The 21,132-nt window shown below is 38.4% G+C and overlaps 1 protein-coding gene across 1 annotated transcript; it reads left to right on the top strand.

Moving 5' to 3' along the window:
* The first annotated feature begins 1,229 nt into the window (after positions 1–1,229).
* LOC120531565 (Rab interacting lysosomal protein) lies at positions 1,230–21,067 on the top strand. Its single transcript, XM_039757082.1, has 8 exons — positions 1,230–1,948; positions 14,043–14,166; positions 14,528–14,649; positions 15,640–15,843; positions 18,213–18,382; positions 18,474–18,596; positions 18,681–18,767; positions 20,639–21,067. Exons 1-8 carry the CDS (start codon positions 1,592–1,594, stop codon positions 20,769–20,771), a joined length of 1,320 nt encoding a protein of 439 aa, XP_039613016.1. The 5' UTR covers positions 1,230–1,591; the 3' UTR covers positions 20,772–21,067.
* The last annotated feature ends 65 nt before the right edge of the window (positions 21,068–21,132 follow it).

Raw genomic sequence — 21,132 nt, 5'->3', positions numbered from 1 at the left:
AAAGGATGCAGCACAACTCCTGGTCCAGGCTTTGGTCTTATCACATCTGGACTGCTGCAGCTCTCTACTTGCAGAAATGCTGGCCTGAGTCATCATCACACTGCAGATGATTTCCAAATGCAGCACAATGGCTGGTGTCCAATCTGAGGCATGCACGTCACTCCTCTCTTCTGATGACTACATTGGCTCCCTGTAGCAGCATGCATTAAGTTCAAATCCTTGATGCTTGCCTACAGACTAGTCAATTAATGAAGCACCTGTATATATACTGTATATACATATATGAAGACACTTGTGAGGTTCTACACAGCTTCTCAACAACTTCTGTCTGCTGATGAATGGTGTTTTTTTGATGCCACTTCTGCATGATATTAAATCTCAGTCCAATTTCTTTTCATTTATAACTGGTGGAACAAACTGTCCACCTTCATTGTGTGACAACTCTCATTTTTGACAATTTTTTTGTGTAACCAACCTGTTTGGTTTTTATAACTTAGGAATTGTAACTCACTTGTATCTTGTTTTGAGTTCTTCATTTCTGATGATCAATTCTATAACCTTGTCCTTTAACACTCGTTCCCAAAGGGAATCATTTTTATTTATTTTTTTGGGCCTCAAAGCGCTTCATTAAACTTGACCAAATTTGAAATCAATGAGTTATTATGAAGAAAGAAACACATTCATTTTATATTCAGATGTTTTTAATTTCACTGTTTAAAAAATTATTTTTTGCCATCATGAAAGAGAATTGGCAAGCATGCAAGTATTTAAAAAGCTTAGTAAAAAGTTGAATTTGAAAGAAGCTTTCTTTAGAAAGAGTGATAAAGATTTATTCCCATAGATCATATGTCGATTTACCTTTCCATTTAAATTTCCTCTTTTTTGGAAACCAAAATATGGTCATTCTGATTGTCAAGGACGTGAGCTTAGGTTAACTGTCGATTTCAGAGTGCCATTTTGTGTGGGCTCCCATAACTGACCGGCGCCCAGTTACAGCTTATGTCCTGCTTTGAGGCTAGTGCTGCCACAGCAGGCTCCGGACCCTCGCGACGCTGCATTGGATAACAAGGGCTTGGGAAAGTTATTCGTCCGTATTTTCAACCACGTTTAGAAATATTGGGGACACTTGAAAGGCGATGTTGCGTTAGAAACAGTCCATATTAAAAGGAATATAGTCCCTATTAAAAGGATGCGACACCCTGACGTCACTTCCGCGTTCACGAGAGCTGTTAAGTTTTGCGGGACCCAGTCCGTTGTGGTTATCCTGCTTCTCGCGCAGTCCGCACAGCCTAGTTGGAGTTTTTGTGATTTGCAGCGCAGACGGAGGCCTGTTGATCAAGCAGATGGTCCGCCCAGATGTTTTTATTTTAGAAGTTTGCTTACTCTCTGTGGAACGGGGAATTTTATGTGGATTTAAATCGAAAGTGGAGTGTTGGATTTTGTTTCTTTTTGTCGCTTCATATTTAAAATCGACGCTATGAACAACGAACTGTTATTAACTCATAAATAGTTCTTTTTTATTTTTCAAAGTCACATTTCAATTTCATGATAGCAGGCCATTCTACAGCTGGTAAATGCGAAGAGTAGCAGAATGGACAAGAGCTTTGAATGCCCGTATTGGGCGCTGACGGTGGACGACGTGTACGACATCGCCAAGTCGATCGGGGCAGAGGTGGAGAAGTTACTCGACAATTATGGCAAGGAGAGTGTCGAGGGACTGGTGCCCAAGACTGTCAAAGTTCTGGAGCTATTGGAGCACTTCGCGGCTCGAAATCGAGCAGTTCTGGAGGTCGCAGGGGCTGAGCACGAGCTGTTGCGCGCTTTTGGGAACCTTCATGCCCAGCCACCGCCACTACCGCCACGGAAGAGTGCGGCGCCAGAGGACGAAGAGGCGGCATCGGCGTCCTCTACTGCAGCTACGGGGAATATGAGCTGGAGCGAGATTAGGGTGAGAGGCTCTGTCCTCCCGACTAATCGTATGTATGTGTCAGTAGAGACAGTAGAATGCCTGGCCTTAAAGTGTAGTGTGGCCCAATTTGAGTTAAGCCAACCTGATGCCATTTAAACATAACTAGCAAGTCTTTGTCATCTTCGAGTTATGATTTAAAAGTCATGTTACATGCTATCGGCACGTTTACATTTATTCATTAGGTGCCGCCTTTATTCAAGATAAAGTTCAAGTGGGCTTTATTGTCATACCATCTATACATGGGCAAGACAGTGATATGAAATGTTTATGCAAGGCGGCTTACAATATTTGAGATAGAATTGGTTACAATTTTTCCCCAGTTGGAGCACCGGCAAGTGAAGTGACATTACTCATGGTCACACAGTATCGGTAGTGAGATTTGAACACACATACTCGGGATTTGAAGTCGAAAGGCGTGACCATACTGTATATGTATAAGCTTCTGAATTATGAATATAATTATTATAAAATCATTTTATGTACGTAGACATTGTTTTGTATTTTTTTTATTCTTACTTGACTATTGTAACTCTTTGTATGTGTGAGTGAATTAGGATCTAATCTGTCGTCTGAAACTGAAGGCAGAATTTGGCTATTTATTCACCAGCTATTAATGCAGCTTCTGTACTTTTTATGGGTGCCAAAAGGAGGGTTAGTATTTCCCCTTGCTAGTCTGTCTGTATTGGCCTCCGACTTGGTAAAAAGAATCAAGTTTGTTTGTTTTGAAAGCTTTGCAGGGTTTGGTTCCATATTATTATCTTAGATCTACTGTGTCTTTCCAGAACTCTCGGACCTTGTAATCCTATGTTGCTTTTGGCCCCAATTAAAATAGCTCCCCCATCCAAACCAATAGTCCACTACTATCATGTCCTTCTATTCAAATTCTAATGCTTGAAGACCAAAATTTTTTTCCCTCAATTTAGGAGTCCTTGTAAGACTTGAAATTTGTTTAATTTTTTACTTCTTTTACTGCAGGTTTTAGTATTCTAGTTTAAATTTAATTTCTACTTTTATGTGGCAACGCACTATCTGAGCATGCTCCTTTGATTCAGATTTACTTTTTACTGAATAACCCCTTGGTCCTCATGTGTCATTTTTGAATGTGCCATAGAAATAAATTTGATTGCCGTAAAAGTTACAGTGGGATGCAAAAGTTTGGGCAACCTTGTTAATAGTCATTATTTTCCTGTATAAATCGTTGGTTGTTGCGATAAAAAATGTCAGTTAAATATATCATATAGGAGACACACACAGTGATATTTGAGAAGTGAAATGAACTTTATTGGATTTACAGAAAGTGTGCAATTATTGTTCAAACAAAATCAGGCAGGTGCATAAATTTGGGCACCACAAAAAAGAAATGAAATCCATATTTAGTAGATCCGCCTTTTGCAGAAATTACAGCCTCTAAACGCTTCCTGTAGGTTCCAATGATAGTCTGGATTGTGGTTGAAGGTACTTTGGACCATTCCTCTTTACAAAACATCTCTAGTTCATTCAGGTTTGATGGCTTCCGAGCATGGACAGCTCTCTTTAACTCACACCACAGATTTTCAATTATATTCAGGTCTGGGGACTGAGATGGCCATTCCAGAACGTTGTACTTGTTCCTCTGCATGAATGCCTTAGTGGATTTTGAGCAGTGTTTCGGGTCGTTGTCTTGTTGAAAGATCCAGCCCCGGCGCAGCTTCAGCTTTGTCACTGATTCCTGGACATTGGTCTCCAGAATCTGCCGATACTGAGTGGAATCCATGCGTCCCTCAACTTTGACAAGATTCCCAGTCCCTGCACTGGCCACACAGCCCCACAGCATGATGGAACCACCACCATATTTTACTGTAGGTAGCAGGTGTTTTCTTGGAATGCTGTGTTCTTTTCCTCCATCCATAACGCCCTTGTTATGCCCAAATAACTCAATTTTAGTTTCGTCAGTCCACAGCACCTTATTCCAAAATGAAGATGGCTTGTCCAAATGTGCTTGAGCATACCTCAAGCGGCTCTGTTTGTGCTGTGGGCGGAGAAAAGGCTTCCTCTGCATCACTCTCGCATACAGCATCTCCTTGTGTAAAATGCGCCGAATGGTTGAACGATGCACAGTGACTCCATCTGCTGCAAGATGATGTTGTAGGTCTTTGGTGCTGGTCTGTGGGTTGACTCTGACTGTTCTCACCATTCGTCGCTTCTGTCTATCCGAAATCTGGGTCTGCCACTTCGAGCCTTAACTTGAACTGAGCCTGTGGTCTTCCATTTCCTCAATATGTTCCTAACTATGGAAACAGACAGCTTAAATCTCTGGGACAGCTTTCTGTATCCTTCCCCTAAACCATGATGGTAAACAATCTTTGTCTTCAGGTCATTTGGAGGTGTTTTGTGACCCCCATGTTGCTACTCTTCAGAGAAAATTAAAGGAGGAGGGAAACTTACAATTGACCCCCTTAAATACTCTTTCTCATTATAGGATTCACCTGTGTATGTAGGTCATGGGTCACTGAGCTTACCAAGCCAATTTGAGTTCCAATAATTAGTTCTAAAAGTTTTGGAATCAATAAAATGACAATGGTGCCCACATTAATGCACCTGCCTGATTTTGTTTGAACAATTATTGCACACTTTCTGTAAATCCAATAAAGTTCATTTCACTTCTCAAATATCACTGTGTGTGTCTCCTATATGATATATTTAACTGACATTTTTTATCGCAACAACCAACGATTTATACAGGAAAATAATGACTATTAACAAGGTTGCCCAAACTTTTGCATCCCACTGTATATTGAATGTGTTATAGCTTGAACAGAGCAAAGCTGTGAACCCCTGCAACCTATAAGTCACACAAGTCTGTATGTTCTGTAGTGTCAGTAACATCATGCAACATCACAACGCTAAGTAACATCATAAATGTATGATACAAGTAAACTTGCAGTAGTACAAATGATATATTAATAAGATGGGTGATAAAGTCTGGCAAGGACCTGAGAACAGAACAGACAATCGTCCATTCATCGTTTTTCTGAATTTAGCAGGAGCAGATCTATTCTGTTCAAAACATCAGGAATCCTCAGTATATAAAACAGATGTCAATACATTACTGAGTACATTCATACCCACATAAGTAGAGATATCTGTTCAAATCAGAGCTGTACTAAGAGTTTAAACTTTGTCAGTGGTTAATTTATAGAGCCAAATGCAGGGAAATTACTTTAGAAAAGCAAAAAAGAAAAAATACCAGTGTAGCTATTAAAACCCGAAGGGTAATGAAGTCCCTCAACTTGGTTCATTTCTTGACAGGACATTCCATTTTTTTTGTTAAATTACCCAAGACAACTTTACCTACTATTGACACAACCAACCATATTAAATTCAGTACAGGCACACAGCACAACTTTGATTTCTAGCATATCTTTCATTTCTTTTGTCAGAACTTTCCGTCACTATGCAATTACTTAAATGATGATCATGAACATTTAACTTTTTAAACGTTTTAATCATTACATCTCAGTAAGCTAGCCTATTTCAGAGCACAATTCTGCATTTTCTACTAAGACTTACAGTTTACTCACAATTTAGTCTGTAATGCCCCTGAAATTACTGCAGGAAATTTGGACATATCTTATAGGTTTTTAGAAGCCAGTAATTCCTGGTGATCTTGAAAAGTCTCTGCACGAAATATTCCAAGTGGCTTGCTGGACATGCCTTTTTCAAGTTAAATTTTCAAATGTTGAAGGAAGTTATGTTGTCAGTTGCCATCTGTCTAAGGAGAGAATGTGTATTATCTTTAAAACAAACTTAAAAAAACTCAACAAAAAAAAGAACAGTTGAATTTATTATTTTTATTCTTGGAGCTGTCTTTTGCTGATGTCAGTGTTATAAAAGTTGAGAGGATACTCTGCTTCAGAAATGCTGATGCCTAATTCTAGACTGCAGATTTGTGGGCCGGCTTGAAGGTCACAACATTTCATTTTGGCTTTTAGCTCTGCTGCATGTACTGTTTGAAATGCTGCTGTGAAAGTCAGTCTGAAGTGTTCCTTGTTATTTTAACTTTTTATTTCTTATTTTAATTTTTATTTCTAACTGTATATGCACTAGTTAAGTAAGGATACTATTAAAATATATTTTATACATTTGCGGAAAGGGAAATTCTTAATACAATCTGGTGTGTGTGTGTTCTGATATCTGAGTAACTGATAACTAATTGATTACTTGTTGAAATTTACTGGTTTCAGATTAAGGAACTGTAGTGCATATCTCAACAGCACATACTGTACACAATATTTCAGTCTGGAATTTTACTTAAAAATTGTATTTCAGCTCACTCTGATACAAGACATGGATTATAGAAATGACTTTGGAGTATTTAGTAAAAGGGATCTAAAATCTTTAGATGATTTTCTAGCTCTGAAGCCACATGATTTTGTTTTTGGTTTAATATTTTTCTCAGTAAGTGCAAAACATATTGTCATATTTAATGATGGTATAAACTAATAATATAAATATGCATAACTAATAAGGCACAAAACCGATATTAAATATTTATTGGAATATTTAAGAGGTGATCATAATATTTTGTTGTTGATGTGATGTCTTCATCACGGGCATAACATGTTCTACTGAGGCTGACCTTCAAATTGGAGAACAGATGATAGTCACATATGGCCAAGTCTGAAGAACAGTCTGTGTGTGGTATCTCTCCAAATCCATAGTTTTAAAAAGCAGCTTTTGCAACGTGTACAGAGTGAATGATAGCATTGTCCTGAAGCAGTTGGTGGGTTGGTTGAAAGATTTTCTTGTGGGTATTTTCTGTTTGGCTGCCACTGATGGCAGAGCAGATTCTTTTCAGCCAAGTTATCAACATTGTGTATTCCTTGACATCATAAAAAATGTGTATAAAACCTTGCTGTGGCAACATTTTCTGTCATTGATGTTGAAGGCAGACCAGATAATGTGTCATGCCCATCTCTTTGACTGTAACATATGAAGGGAACAGGTTATTGCATTAACTACATGATAACAAATCTTTGAAGGGAATTGTTCTATAGTGTTAGAAATCTAACAATAGCACAATAAATAATTTTGTGGTTTTCAATATCAGTGTTTATATTAATTCTCAAACTAGATACATACGGCATAAGTGTTAAATACTTGAGTTTTTTTTTTAATTCACATATATTAGTAAATAGGAGCTAATCTTGGCCACTTACAAAATCAACATCATAGAAAATAACCCTTTCAGGTTTAGGCTGAAGATTTTGATCACCCCTCGCATGAATAACTTAAGACATACAGCTCTTTAAGAGTCCATTTGGCATTGGAAATGTAATCATCACTTGATTATATGTGCAGGCACAGACCACTTGATTTTGCAGAAAATAAACTTCTGCATTGACGTAAGTCTCCAGGAAAAGTAGGTCCTTGGGACACAGCAATGCTTGAAATGCCAATGGTTGTGCCAAGCTGTGACTTCTCTCTGTTTAACAACTTCTCCAACCTTTTATCTAGAAAGTGAGAAATGTTTCCAGCTGTTATTAGAGTTACAGTTAAAAAATACATGTATATAATCTACTGTATATGTTATCAACAAAAGCTATATTTTGTTCTCTTATTGGATGTTCTGTTCTTCCAAGATTCAGTCCCATTCATTCTTCCTCATAGCTCATATCCTGTAAGAGTGTGGGTTAATCCATCCATCCACCCATCCATCCGTCGTCTTCCGCTTATCTGAGGTCGGGTCGTGGGGGCAGCAGCTTCAGCAGGGATGCCCAGACTTCCCTCTCCCCAGCTACTTCTTCTAGCTCTTCCGGGGGAATCCCGAGGTGTTCCCAGGCCAGCCGGGAGACATAGTCCCTCCAGCGTGTCCTGGGTCTTCCCAGGGGCCTCTCCCAGTTGGACGTGCCCGGAACACCTCGCCAGGGAGGCGTCCAGGAGGCATCTTGCTTAGATGCCCGAGCCACCTCATCTGACTCCTCTTGATGCGGAGGAGCAGGGGCTCTACTCTGAGCCCCTCCCGGATGACCAACCAAACCTCCTATGAAGAACAAAAACCTTGGACAACGTTTTCCCTCGCCTGGATGCTGGTCACCGGGTCCCCCCCTCTGGAGTCAGGCCTGGAGTTGGGGCTCGATGGAAAGCGCCTGGTGGCCGGGCCTGCACCCATGGGGCTCGGCCAGGCACAGCCCAAAGAGGCAACGTGGGTCCCCCTTCCCATGGGCTCACCACCTGTAGGAGGGGCCAAGGAGGTTGGGTGCAGTGTGAATTGGGTGGTGGCCGAAGGCGGGGACCTTGGCAGTCCAATCCTCGGCTACAGAAGCTGTGTGGGTTAATGTCAACAGATAATAAACAATGTTATTGACTCACCCCCACTTGGCATGCAGCAACTGAAATTCTATATGTAAAAATTAAACTTTAGTTATCAACTTATAAGTGTAGAAATTGTTTTGGAGCACTGTTTATAATAGAAATTTGATATTTAAAATAAAAGGTTGTTTGTTTTTTGTAGCCCTAGAAGAGCTACTAGACTAATTCTAGGGTTGAAAGTTTTGAGCTATGAGGAAACGTGGAAGGAATTGACACTCTTCATATTAAGCAAGTGGAGATTATAAGGTGACATGTTAAAATTTTTTGAAAGTAGAGTAAGTACGTGTGTTATATGTAAGAGGTAAATTTACCTTTTCATTAGGAACACAAATACAGAACCATGTTAATCGTAAAATATTAAATATTCACAAAATTACTTTAAGATAAACACATTGCCATGTTATATAAATGCAATTGGTAAATTTTTGATCTTCAGTTTCTGTATGAATATATATATATATATATATATATATATATATATATATATATATATATATATAAATAAAAAATTTTTATTTTTATTTTTTTTTTCATAAACTTTTAGTGAATAGTGGCTTAACAAACTATGCAGCCAAATGGCCTGCTCTCTTGGAAACATATCTGCTAGTGCTGTTTCACTCTCTGAAAAGCAGCTTCTCCTGAAAAGTTTTTATATATATATATATATATATATATATATATATATATATAAATTGCTCATTCCTGATTTGGTGTAATTTTGTTTTTATTGAAATTGATGAATCATTTTTGCCTTTGGTGGGTAGTAGGTTTTAAAGGCTGAGCCATTGAAACACAGGGAGCACTATATAATTAGTTCTTTGGGTATAAATATAGTTAGGTTTTTTGTTTTTTTTTTAGCTAAGAATATATTGCAGTTGTGCCTTGTATGTGTCATTCTTGGTATTTTTCACTATTGTTTCACTTACTTTTTTTCCTTTCTTTCTTTATATTCTTTGTGTTAGTTTCAGATGTTGGTCTTCAATCTTAAGAGATGTATTTTTACAGTGTGGTAAGCTTTCTTTGTGCTTCTTTAATCATAAACAGGAGTTCTTGCTGACTGGTCAGCCGCTGTTTTTTTAATTGTGTTTAATGTTTGATTATAATTACTGTTTTTCCAGGTGATCTAACATTTTAGTTGAGTAATCAAGGTTAAAATTGAAACCTTGCTAAGATAAAAACCATGATCTTACCTGAACAAAAACATATATTAGACACATTCCACATTTAATAATGTGGCACTACACTTTCAGTTTCAAACGCTAACTTTTCTTCTTGTCAAGAATCTTAGTAAGTTTTATTTATACCCTTTGTGACTACCCTAAGTATTCAAAAGTATGTTTCTTCTTTTTCATATTGTGCTAAAAATAAAATAAAGAAAATTCCAGAATATAATGTTGCACACGAAAAAAATTCACCAGTTCAGTTTCAGTTAATCTCCCTGGTAATGAAACGTGCCTCTGGACTCTGGACCCAAGTGTCTGTAATTTCAGGTCACTGGCACAAGTCAGTGACACTAACATAGGCACAAATAAAGTGGTAGTTTTATCTAAAGTGAACAACTTTGTTTACTTGTTTTTATCTTTTTTTTTTTTTTGTTTGTTCAAATGCTTATTGTAAATGTTCATAGTGCAGTAATAAACTGGATGTTTTGAGATTTGTTTGGACTTCAGGACAACATGGTGATATAGTGGTTAGTACTGCTACCTTGCAGATCCTGAATCCTGTATTCAAATTAAGCTTCTGGCCATTGCCTGTGCGGAATTTACATTTTCTCCCTGTACTTTCTGGATACTCTGGATTGTTTTTGTCTTATTTTCTCTCTTTCAAAAGCTGAGTTTCCTGGTTTGATTGACATTTCTAAACTGACAAAAGTGTGGCTGCTCACCTGTCAACATCTTATGATGGACAGGTTTCATGTTCAGAGTTGGCATCAGTCCATCAGTGGGCATTCTTATAAGCACACCCCAATTTTAAAAGGCAATTAAGCCATAAAAATAATCTTACCCTAAAGCTCACAGAAGGCATAGTGGTGGAACACCTCTTGAGATCTGTTGGAAAATTAGTAAACTTAGTTTGACTTTGGTGATTTGAGGAAGCAGTGCCAACTACTGTGCTTATGTCCTGTTTAACTTCTTTAGACTAATACATTAAGAAACACAATCCAGATTCTCAACTAGCATTCCTTAAATGAAGGTTTAATATAGAGTAGCTGTAAAATTTGTAGCCGTTCTACTAGCCGCCTTTTGCTCTTTATTACTGTGCCATTTTTTTTCTTATTTCTTTTCCTGTGGTTGATGGAAGGGAAAATTAAAGGTGCTAGTGTAAGGTATCAAAATAAAAGACAAGGTTTAGCATCATACTTCTGAAGTTTGGAACATGTAAATGTATATAAATAGGGATGAAAACAGTTTTACTTCATGCTATTTCTTATATATATGATGACAGTTCTTGCTGCGGCATTCTATTCATTTTTTGACTTTATTTCAGTCTGTATGTTTAAAGTGTACGTATTTGTTATTTCTAAGTCTTACTTTCTGTGTCAGTCATTTTGCATGTCAGTTTTGTACCCAAGATTGTGCCACTTTTGCAGGTTTGACTATCAGTCCATCTCTCCACTTTCACATTCTTAATTTGTTAAGCATAGCTACACAAGAAATCACTCAAAAGCACATATTCAACTAGTATAAAGTAAAAGTACATAATCACAGAGCAATAAGGGACACTAATAAATGTGAATCACAGTTTTAATGAATCTAGAGTATAAATAAGTTGGACTCCAGTTAAAATATATATATATTTTGTGGGCGCGGCCCGGGGTCCGGTCCTGAAACGAACAGAAACAAAGGAGCAGAACCGCTGCCTGGACACCCTTCCCTGGTGTCCCTCTGTAGAGCGGCGTGAGACTGCCGCCGACTTGGGGGCGGAGGGCACTAGGACCTGGGGCACTCAACAGCCCGTGTCCTGTCAGCCCTCTCGCTGTCTCTCCACTCATCGCGCGCGCAGCAACCTGCGCCACATCCACTTTAGGAGGACTGCTTACTTGATACTGATCGTTGGAATCACAGCCGTTTTCAGCAGACCCTCCTTCATGCTGTACAGGAATGGCTGTACTCGCCTTCCCCGCTGTACACCTCCGGCTGAAGAATCCAGCATCACGCCGTCTGATCGCCATCAAGAGCTCTTCGATAGACGCGACTGCCTTCATCTCCAGGACTTGCAACTCTGCCCGGAGGGCACGTAGCACCTGCGACACACACTGCTCCGCGGGCTGAAGGCACGCCTCCAGCTCCGACAGAGCAGCCGGCAAAGACAGGAAGTTAGCCGACGCGGAGCCTACCTGTCCGTCAGCCCCAGACGCCGGCAACTTCCTGTGGGCCTCTTCCTCCGGCCCAATCGGGTCTCCCCCCGGCACATGATGGACATTCCTTCGTCCTGCCTTTCTCCAGTCATTGGCGGGCACGCAAGACACACCATCCAACCGGGTGCCTGTCAGGGGGAGGGACTTCTGGTCCGTGGCCATTTTGGATCCCCTCCTGCGGCGGCGACATGCTTGCCAGCATCGTTGCTGTTCCTTAAGCTGCAGCGGCTCCTTTTCATCAGCTCCCGCAGGCGCCACCGTGCCGTCGAAGCCCCACCGACCAGCATGCGTCTGCCACTGATGTGGATATGGGCTGTCCCTGCCAACGAAATAAAGCACACGCGGCCGGCTGCCAACAGGCAGGGAACTCACCTCCCAGGTCCTGTCCAACCGAGGAAACGTCCTCGGCGTGGCCTCCGTAGACGCGATGCTGTCCCGGGCGCCTCTAGCAACGGTGCACCCACAGGAGCCTGCTGCAGTCCGGCTCCACACACCGTCGATCCATCCTTGGGGGAAAAATGGCTCTCCTGCGGACCCCTGGTGGTCACAAGATTGTTTTTTACAGGTCTCTGCCTTGAAACAGGCGGAGCATCCTGCCGGCTACGCCAGATGTGGACGTGGCCCGGGCACAGGCAGGCAGATATGTTGTTAAATCACCACCACACGTTTATTTAAACTTTTTACAGAATAAAGTCAGTGCACACTCGAACCCCCCACAAAGTCCTGGCCACTCAACACCATCTTCTTCGGGCCACCTCCACTCTCCTGCTTTGTCCTGCTTCCACCCAACTCCAGCCTCGAGTGAAGGGAGACGGCCCCTTTTATTCCACCCCGGATGGGCTCCAGGTGTTTCCCGGCACTCCTCCCTGGACACGCCCCAGTGTGGCGGAAGTGCCGGCTGTTCTCCCGGAAGTTCTCCAGGTGTCCCTGCACCTCTTCCCCCCAGCACTTCCTGGTGTGGTCGGAAGTGCTGAGGTCCAGGGTTCCCAAGGCATTGGGGCGCCCCCTGGCGGTGACCAAGGGGCCTTACAGGATTGGGCTTTCAAGCCTTCTACCCGTGGCACCCAAAGCAACCAGGGTGGCGGCCCCCACGTGATCCAAGGCGGGCATAGACCCTCTTCCGGTCCCTCAAGGCTTCCCATATATGTATATATATATATATGTGTTGTTGACCTGGAAAGTTGTCATCCTTGCAAATAGGCTAGTTTTCTAACTATTTTATAGCCAAACAAACCCACAGAATTCTGTTTTTGGTTTTTTTTGTTTTTTTTAAGTACATTTTTCCCCAAACTGAGACACATGGATCTTGAGCCAATCTTGTTGCTATCATGTTCTAAAAGCATGCAGGCTTTATATTAAAGCATTGGGCATTAATGCCTGAGCCTTTGTGGATTCTTTGGTTAAGAAGTAATATTCACTGTAGCTATCAGCACACTTTTGGATAAAAAGGACCTGGTGGAAGCTACCACTAACCACAAACAAATTTACAGAAAGGTCACTGCGTAGCTGAGTTAATATAGGATCATATAGATACCGGTACACATGTATCCCATGATTGTAGATAAATATATCCATCAAACTTTACATGTAAATATCCCCTCATATGATAACACAACTAAGAGCCTCAAGGGGTTTCCCAGTTTACTGTGTTTTGTTGCTTGTAAATATATCGATCTCCTCAGCCTTCTGCACAAGAAACCATACCATGACCCAAGGCAAACTGCACTGAACTGTATTCCACCTCCTGCAGATCAACAAAGCTTCATTTTGACACAGCACCACAGACTTTTTATTGTTAACATGAAAAACATCACATTTTATTTTTTCCCTTCTTGATAAAATGAGAATATGTATTTTTAAAAGAATGCTTTCCACTCTTTAACAAACAGTGGAACTAGAGTTCATGATCATGAATTCGTGAATTGCATATAATATAGACAACTTAATGCATATTTAATGTTCCCGGCAAATTTAATTGACATGTCTTTAATGACAGTGAAGAATAAACAAAACAAATCAAAAGATCAAAATTAGTACAAATATTATAGAAGCAAAATGGAGCATCATCTTCAGTTGATGACCTCTGCAATGACTGTATGACAACTAGTGGTTATTGGGCTAAAGAAAATGCAGTTTATAGTATTTGGGTTCCATTGCTGTTCATGGCACATGCCAGTTGTAGCAGGATGAAGCCTTTTTTAATCTACTGGTCTTGACTTCACTGCAGAAGTACAGTGTATCCATTCAAGTTCATGGAAGAACAAACAATTTTCTTTTAACTTATCCAACTGCTTGAACCCTGTACTATGGTTTAGGCTTTATTGATTAATTATTTCAAAATAGTTTTACTTCATTTGTTTACAGGACCTGGAACTCAAGGAGCAAAAATGGAGGAGAAAAGCTGAAGACCTGCAGATTCAACTGAAACACCTTAGGGAAGAAAACCAGCAACTGCTCAACCAGGTTTCCTGCAGCCTCTCCAAAGAAGGCAAAGGATTATTTATTCACAAATTTTGAAAATACTTTATTTAAAGTAAATACCAGAAAACCTGTTTTTCTCTATAACTAGTTAGTGTTAAATTATAAAATCTGTTTCTTGAATGCATATTCATGTAGTGTTTATACTAAGATTTGAGGAAATTATTACAAAATATTGGCCCTTCCACTATATATTTTTAAAAAGACAAACACATGTAAAGAATGTATTTTTGTCTGCCTATTCTCTCTTGTGTTAATCTTTGCTTGATCTAATGAAAGGTGTTATGAGATGTAACAATAACTAGTTTAGATCCTCTTGTATAAATCTGAAGCAACCATGGCTAACATTATCTTATAACTTGATGTTTTAGACAGTACATTGCAAAAAGAAAGAGAAATCATGTTAAAACTAAAAGGAATTGTTGACAAACAACGAGATGAGATCCGTGCCCAGGGGCAAGAGATTGGCATCAAAACAAAGGAGGTGGAGGCAGTAAGTACCAGGACCAATGTGTATAAATAATAAAACTAATAAATAATAATAAGTACCAATAACTTCTGGCACTGCCATGAGTGGCTGCCTGCAATAGTAACTTTGTGTATGTTTGTTTGTCTTTGCTGTTGTTTGCTATTTTGTTACTACTTTTTTTATAATATGGGTAATGAAAAGTGTGAGAAAGGACTAGCACTCACGTACACACGACTGCAGCTGTTGGACTTGCGTCTTTTATCTCCCAAAATGACAGAGCTAATCACTGGGCTGCCAGTAGAGCTGCAGCAGCAACATCAGGGGTTGAGTGCAAGTGACCGACATTTCAGTGCTTTCTCCCTGGGCATTCATTAAGTTTATTTTGAAATACCATTTTAACATATCTGAACAATATACATTTGTTTGTTTGTTTACATATAATTTGATTGATTGATTGATTGGCTATTATTTGTCCTTGGTTTTTATCTGAATTTCCCCTTTTGGATTAATAAAGTTTATCTAATCTAATCATATGATCACATGACAGCCTCATCAGTGAATATCTTGGACTTTATGGCAAGAAATAAAGTTATATCCAATGGATAACTATATCTAGATCCATCTAGTTATCTAGATGGATAACTATAAATAAATACATGGCTGAATTCTACAATGATATCTTGTCATAAGACATGATGGCCACTATCAATTAAATAATATATGTTTGAAAATTTACCAGGCAGTAAAGAGAAAAAAAATGAAATTCATCAACTTGTTAATCTCTCACACCTGCTCCCATTGGTTAGTTCATTATTATGTGTGCTGTTACAGGGTCATGGCTATCATAAGCATAAAATATATTGAGAAAAACTATAGATACTTCAGTGTATTTTAATTGCATTGAAGTGAAATCAAGATATAGAGTACCTTCTGTTACATTTGGAGCTGTTTAATATTAGATGTTATAATGACTGCTCAGTAGAGTTAACCTGGGCACACTTGTGTATTCTTCAGTTGCAGGAACAGCTTGATCGTTTTATGAAAATGAACAGTGATTTACGACACAAGCAGTCAATTGCTCAAGCTCAGGTGACAAGTGCCAGTGAGACAAAGGCTAATCTAGAAGCTGACCTTGAGGAGAGGCAAAAGGAAATTGCGAGGTTAAGAAAGAGGCTAGAGGAAGAAATAAAGAAACAAGAATCTGGGAAAATGGAAGAGGTAGGCTTTCCTCTTTTGGGCTTTACACAATAATTATGTCTTATTTTTAATATAAAATAATTTTCCCCTGGGGGAATAATAACATTCTATCAATCTATCCATAATCTCCCCTCCTTTGGTTTCTTATAATTCATACTGTTTCTATACAGGTGAAACGTATAAATTACATCATAGAGACTTACATTTTGTACACTGATTAATAATTGGTTAAAGCTGGACCAAACCCTTCACATTAAAAAGAGCAATCCTAGACAAAATTATTTATACATCTAAGCACAGTGCCATTTACATTTCTTGATTTGTCAACAAGAATGTAATTTTTTGCTAAGATAAATGTCACAACAGGTCCTGACTTACTGTACAATAATTTTTTGTGGTGCAAACAATCCAGTTTATAAGGTGAAGTCGGGCACTATTGTGAAGCTGCCTGACTACAGATGGCCGAATATCCATGTATAGTAAACACTTAACTAAGGACACTTTCTTTTAGTAAAAGTGGATATAATGGGCAAAATCTGCTTAGTTTATGTTTTGTCCCAGTTTACTGCACCCCTCTAAATGCTGCAACATCTCAGTGCTCTTCTGACATCTGTTAAAAACATGTATTTTGGGAGCAAGGGAAACGGTAGATTTCAATTTCTCATATAGAGGCAATTTTGTCTGTTAGATTTCTGCATGACTGACTGTGCATGCAGCAAGCTAAAGGAAGAAAGTAATTTACTACATTGAAACATCATTTTGCCACAACAGTAAGCCATTGTGCGGAAAAATAACTTAATTTCAAAAATATCAAACTTATTCTTTCAATTGTATTAAAAAAATATGTATGTATGTGTGTGTATATGTATATATATATATATATATATATATATATATACATATTTCATGTATATGTTGTCTGAACTTGATCGTTATGCGCGGTGTCTGTCTAAAGGGAAGTGTGCAATTTTTTAAAATGTTTTGAAACATTTACCTATGCATCCTTCATTGATCTATCTATCACACTAGCTTAATCCAGTAACAGGTATGGGGCTTGGGGGCCCATCCTGAAAACATCAGATGTACAGAGGAGCAGTCTAGCACAAAACATGCAAGTTACAATAATTAGCGATTTTAAATTGACCTGGATTTAAAACAATAAATAAGTTCTCTGTCAATTCATATTTTCTTTAGCTTCTTAAGGCTTTTATAATTTTAGTCACATGAAAATTATCAAAAAATGATGGACCTTTAGTGAAAAGCAGTGTACAGTGATCCCTATATCGCACTTCGACTTTCGCGGCTTCACTCCATCGCAGATTTTAAATGTAAGCATATCTAAATATATATCACGGATTTTTCGCTGGTTCGCGGATTTCTGCGGACAATGGGTCTTTTAATTTATGGTACATACTTCCTCAGTTTGTTTGCCCAGTTGATTTCATACAAGGGACGCTATTGGCGGATGGCTTAGAAGCTACCCAATCAAAGCACGTATTACGTATTAAATAAAACTCCTCAATGATATACGATATGCTTCCCGTACAGCGCTTGATTGTTTGCTTTTCTATGTCTCTCTCACCCGCTCTGACATTCTCTGCGCCTGACGGAGGGGGTGTGAGCAGAGGGGCTGTTTGCACAGAGGCTGTTTGCCTAGAGGATACCGACGCTCCTCTAAAAAATGCCGCTTAATCGTGGTGCTTCAGCATACTTAAAAGCCCAAAAGCACGTATTGATTTTTTGATTGTTTGCTTTTCTCTCGCTCTCTCTCTCTCTCTGGCGTTCTCTGCTCCTGACACACATTCTTTGAAAAGGAAGATATGTTTGCATTCTTTTAATTGTGAGAAAGAACTGTCATCTCTGTCTTGTCATGGAGCACAGGTTTAAACTTTTGACTAAAGGGTGTTATTTCATGTCTAGAGGGCTCTAATAATGTTAACAGGGTGGGAGAGTTTATAAGGGCTTAAAATATATAAAAATAACCATACAAACATATGGTTTCTACTTCGCGGATTTTCATCTATTGCGGGGGGTTGTGGAACGCAACCCCCGTGATCGAGGAGTGATTACTGTAGTTACATTTCAGTTCGCTGAAATTATATGAAATTGTAAAGCAATATAATTCCCTGAATTCCTATACAAAAGAATATACGATTGTTTACTTATACCTTCGTATTTCTCAGTTCTTTTTTCAGTATTATTCAAGATTAGCTACCTTTACAGTTTCTAATTTTAAATAGTATATGTTGTTTGTTGATCCATTAATGTCTTATCTTTATTACATCATATAAAGACCAAGGTGAATTAATGACCTAATGTTGTCATATTTTAGTATTTGCTTAGTGACTTACTAATGCTTTGTTTTGTTTTGTTTTTTTCTTTCTTTAAAGCCACGCAATGGTAAGAATGAAATAGACCTCACTGATAAAATGGTGATAGACCTGAAGGATCCCAATAGACCTTGTTTTACAAAACAAGAGGTGAAACAAATTCTGATAGAGAGGAATGAACTGAAGGCAAACCTCTTCCTTGTTCAGGAGGAGCTGTCCTATTATCAGAGGTCTGTATCATCTTGCCATTTTGCTTTTTATGAAATTACCTTCCAGTCACTTTGCAGCACTAGAATCCCACAATGTTGTAATGTCTTTTAGGGAGATCCTGAATGATGAGCGTTATCCAGGATTCCTCATGGAGGCTTTCCGCAGTGCCATTAAGAGGCAGAGAAAGAAGATCAAAGCCAAGATGCTGGGTATCCCAGAAGAGCAATGTAGCAGGTATGCGCACCAAAGTACCATAAAACAAACTAGGAAATAAAGAGGCCCTTTTTCACGTGTAATATTTTTTTTTTAATTGCCTAGTGATGATGAGCAGAGGGACACAATATTTACTGACAGTGGGCTAGACTGCACTGACAGCGGATCATCCGAATCCAGAATACAAAACCTGTAAGTGAAATGTCAAAATGTACATTCAGCTAGAAAACATTGTATTTTTATACTGTATTTTCTTGATTGTAGAGTGTAAATCCTTTGTATTTTCAGCAATATAATTTTAAAAAGTGGGATTTTGTGCTTGAAAAGGGTGGCGTTTATTCTTTGTTTCTTTCTAAACATTCTGTAATGTTTAAAATCTTCAGATCAAGCTTCCAAAATGCCTTTCAACTTAGTTTCCCATGTCCTGAACAAATTTAGAAATCACTCATCTTTTAATTATGTAAAATGCTCAGGAAGGTTCTGGTAAAAGTTTGCTATTTTGAATTTCAGAAGCTAAAGTTATTGAATAATACACATTGAATTTAGTTATATTATTCATCCAAATTGATAATGGCCTTAATCAGTTTGAATGACAACCAGACAATCATTTGGTAAAACCTTTGATATCCAAGGCTGTGTTTATTTTTAAGGGTTCTTTGACCTTTTGTACATTTGTAATCTCCATATAGCTTTTATTAGTTAAGGCCTAGATTGACGCACATGGTTGGAATAGCCCAAATAGAAATGACAAAATGAGTGTGACTCCGTGTAGTCTGAATCTGATGACTTTTTTCAACTCTGTGTTGATAATATAAAATATCAAGCAAACAAATAAGCAATGCATGCTTGTAGTGCCACCTTAGGGTCCTCAGTTGTCTGCATGTTTATCTGTGAGGGGAATGCAAATGAACAGACTTCATGAAATGTTTGAAATTGTTTTGACCCAAATGTCGCTGCCCTCGTCATTTAGCAAATCTTTAAACCAATCCAAATGCCCTTTCCTTTTAGTGCATAATTTATATTCTTTTTTTAATCTCATAAATAGGCAGAAATGTGTATCCTTTATTCTCTCAGTGCCAGAAACCTTTTAACTGGTTATGAATCCAGATACGTTCATTCATACAGATGAACTTGGGACATGCTAGTAAAGTGCCTACTGTTAAAATTCTATCATAGTAGCAGAATCCAATCCTTATTTTCACCTCACCATGTCTCTTTCTGAAAGATTAGGTACAGTTAATTCCTGTACAAAAAGTGGCATAAATAGGTATTCCACTTTTTTTTCCACAGTAAGAAAATTGCAAACATGCTAATGCAACAATAACCATTAATACCCTAAATATTAGCACGATACGTCTTATCACTCATGCAGCTTTTCTAAATCATCGACCTTTTAGTGATTTATACTTATTTTCATTAGTCTTCTGACTAACATTGACAGACATTTACTGATAGTAGCAGTTCTAGCCTATTTTATTGCTGAATTTCTGCTTTTTTTCTATATATCGGCATTCTTTTGATGAGTTCAACTCTTAAGTAAGTTGGACTGCACTTTTATAAAAATCTGCTTCCTTCTGAAGAATGTTTAGCTATAAGACTCTGTCAGTGTTCAACAGTTTTCTTCACAAGTAGGAGAATAGCAATCCCAGGTTCTATGTTTCATTTTCTGCTAAAATAATTTTTTCTTCCCATTCAAAGTTTTATCATAATATATTTTCACCAAATTATCAGGGCAATGTGCTGTAATCCTTTAGGATGTGACACAGCTGAACTGTCACAAATTATACAGTTACTAATCATTAGAGAATTCAAACTGGATTTGCTTGTTGTCAGAATGAATGATGGATGCTAAAATTGGCAAATAAAAAAAATTTGCATATATGCAGAGAGGTAGGGTGATTTATGTCGTAATTTTGACATGGAAAAAAGTTGAGTTGCCTTTACAAGTACTTCATTATAGAAAAGATGTTCATGGAAGTTCTGGTGTTTATGACACTGTCCTCAAATTGTGTCATATGGCTATGCATTTGTCTTGTTCAGTCTATTTTATTAATCTTCCCTAGGTTTGGCATCCTGTTTCGGAGAAACAGTGGAAAACCAGCATCTCCACCACAGCCATCTGCAGGATCCTGGGAAATAATAACTCCTGAAGAGACAACGAATTCTCAAAAGACAGAATCTGAATCTTCCAAATGAACCTGTCTATTTGACATTTAGCCAATTGGACTAAAACAGTGATTTTATTTCTATTTATGCAGGAAGTTTGCACTGACATGCTCCTTCAGTTATGTACAATACTGTATATACAATCTTTTCGTAAAGAGAAAAATATCAATGGGAGAAAATTTGTTTACTAAAGCATCAGGGAAGCTGGTTTGTAATTAAGCACATTTTAAGGGAAAATTTAAGCGCTTTCACAAAGTTATTTCATGTCCTTGTATGTTTAAAGCGGTTAAAATTGTATGTATGTAAACCTGTTTATCAAAAGATTATTTTTTTAATCTAGAGGAAGCAATCAGAAATTTAATTAGGAATGGAGGCAATCGTTTGGATTTTA

This window comes from Polypterus senegalus, chromosome 6 (assembly GCF_016835505.1).
Source record: "Polypterus senegalus isolate Bchr_013 chromosome 6, ASM1683550v1, whole genome shotgun sequence".
NCBI lineage: Eukaryota > Metazoa > Chordata > Cladistia > Polypteriformes > Polypteridae > Polypterus > Polypterus senegalus.
Note: the sequence above shows the minus strand (reverse complement) of the source record. Positions and strands in the feature narration are given on the sequence as shown.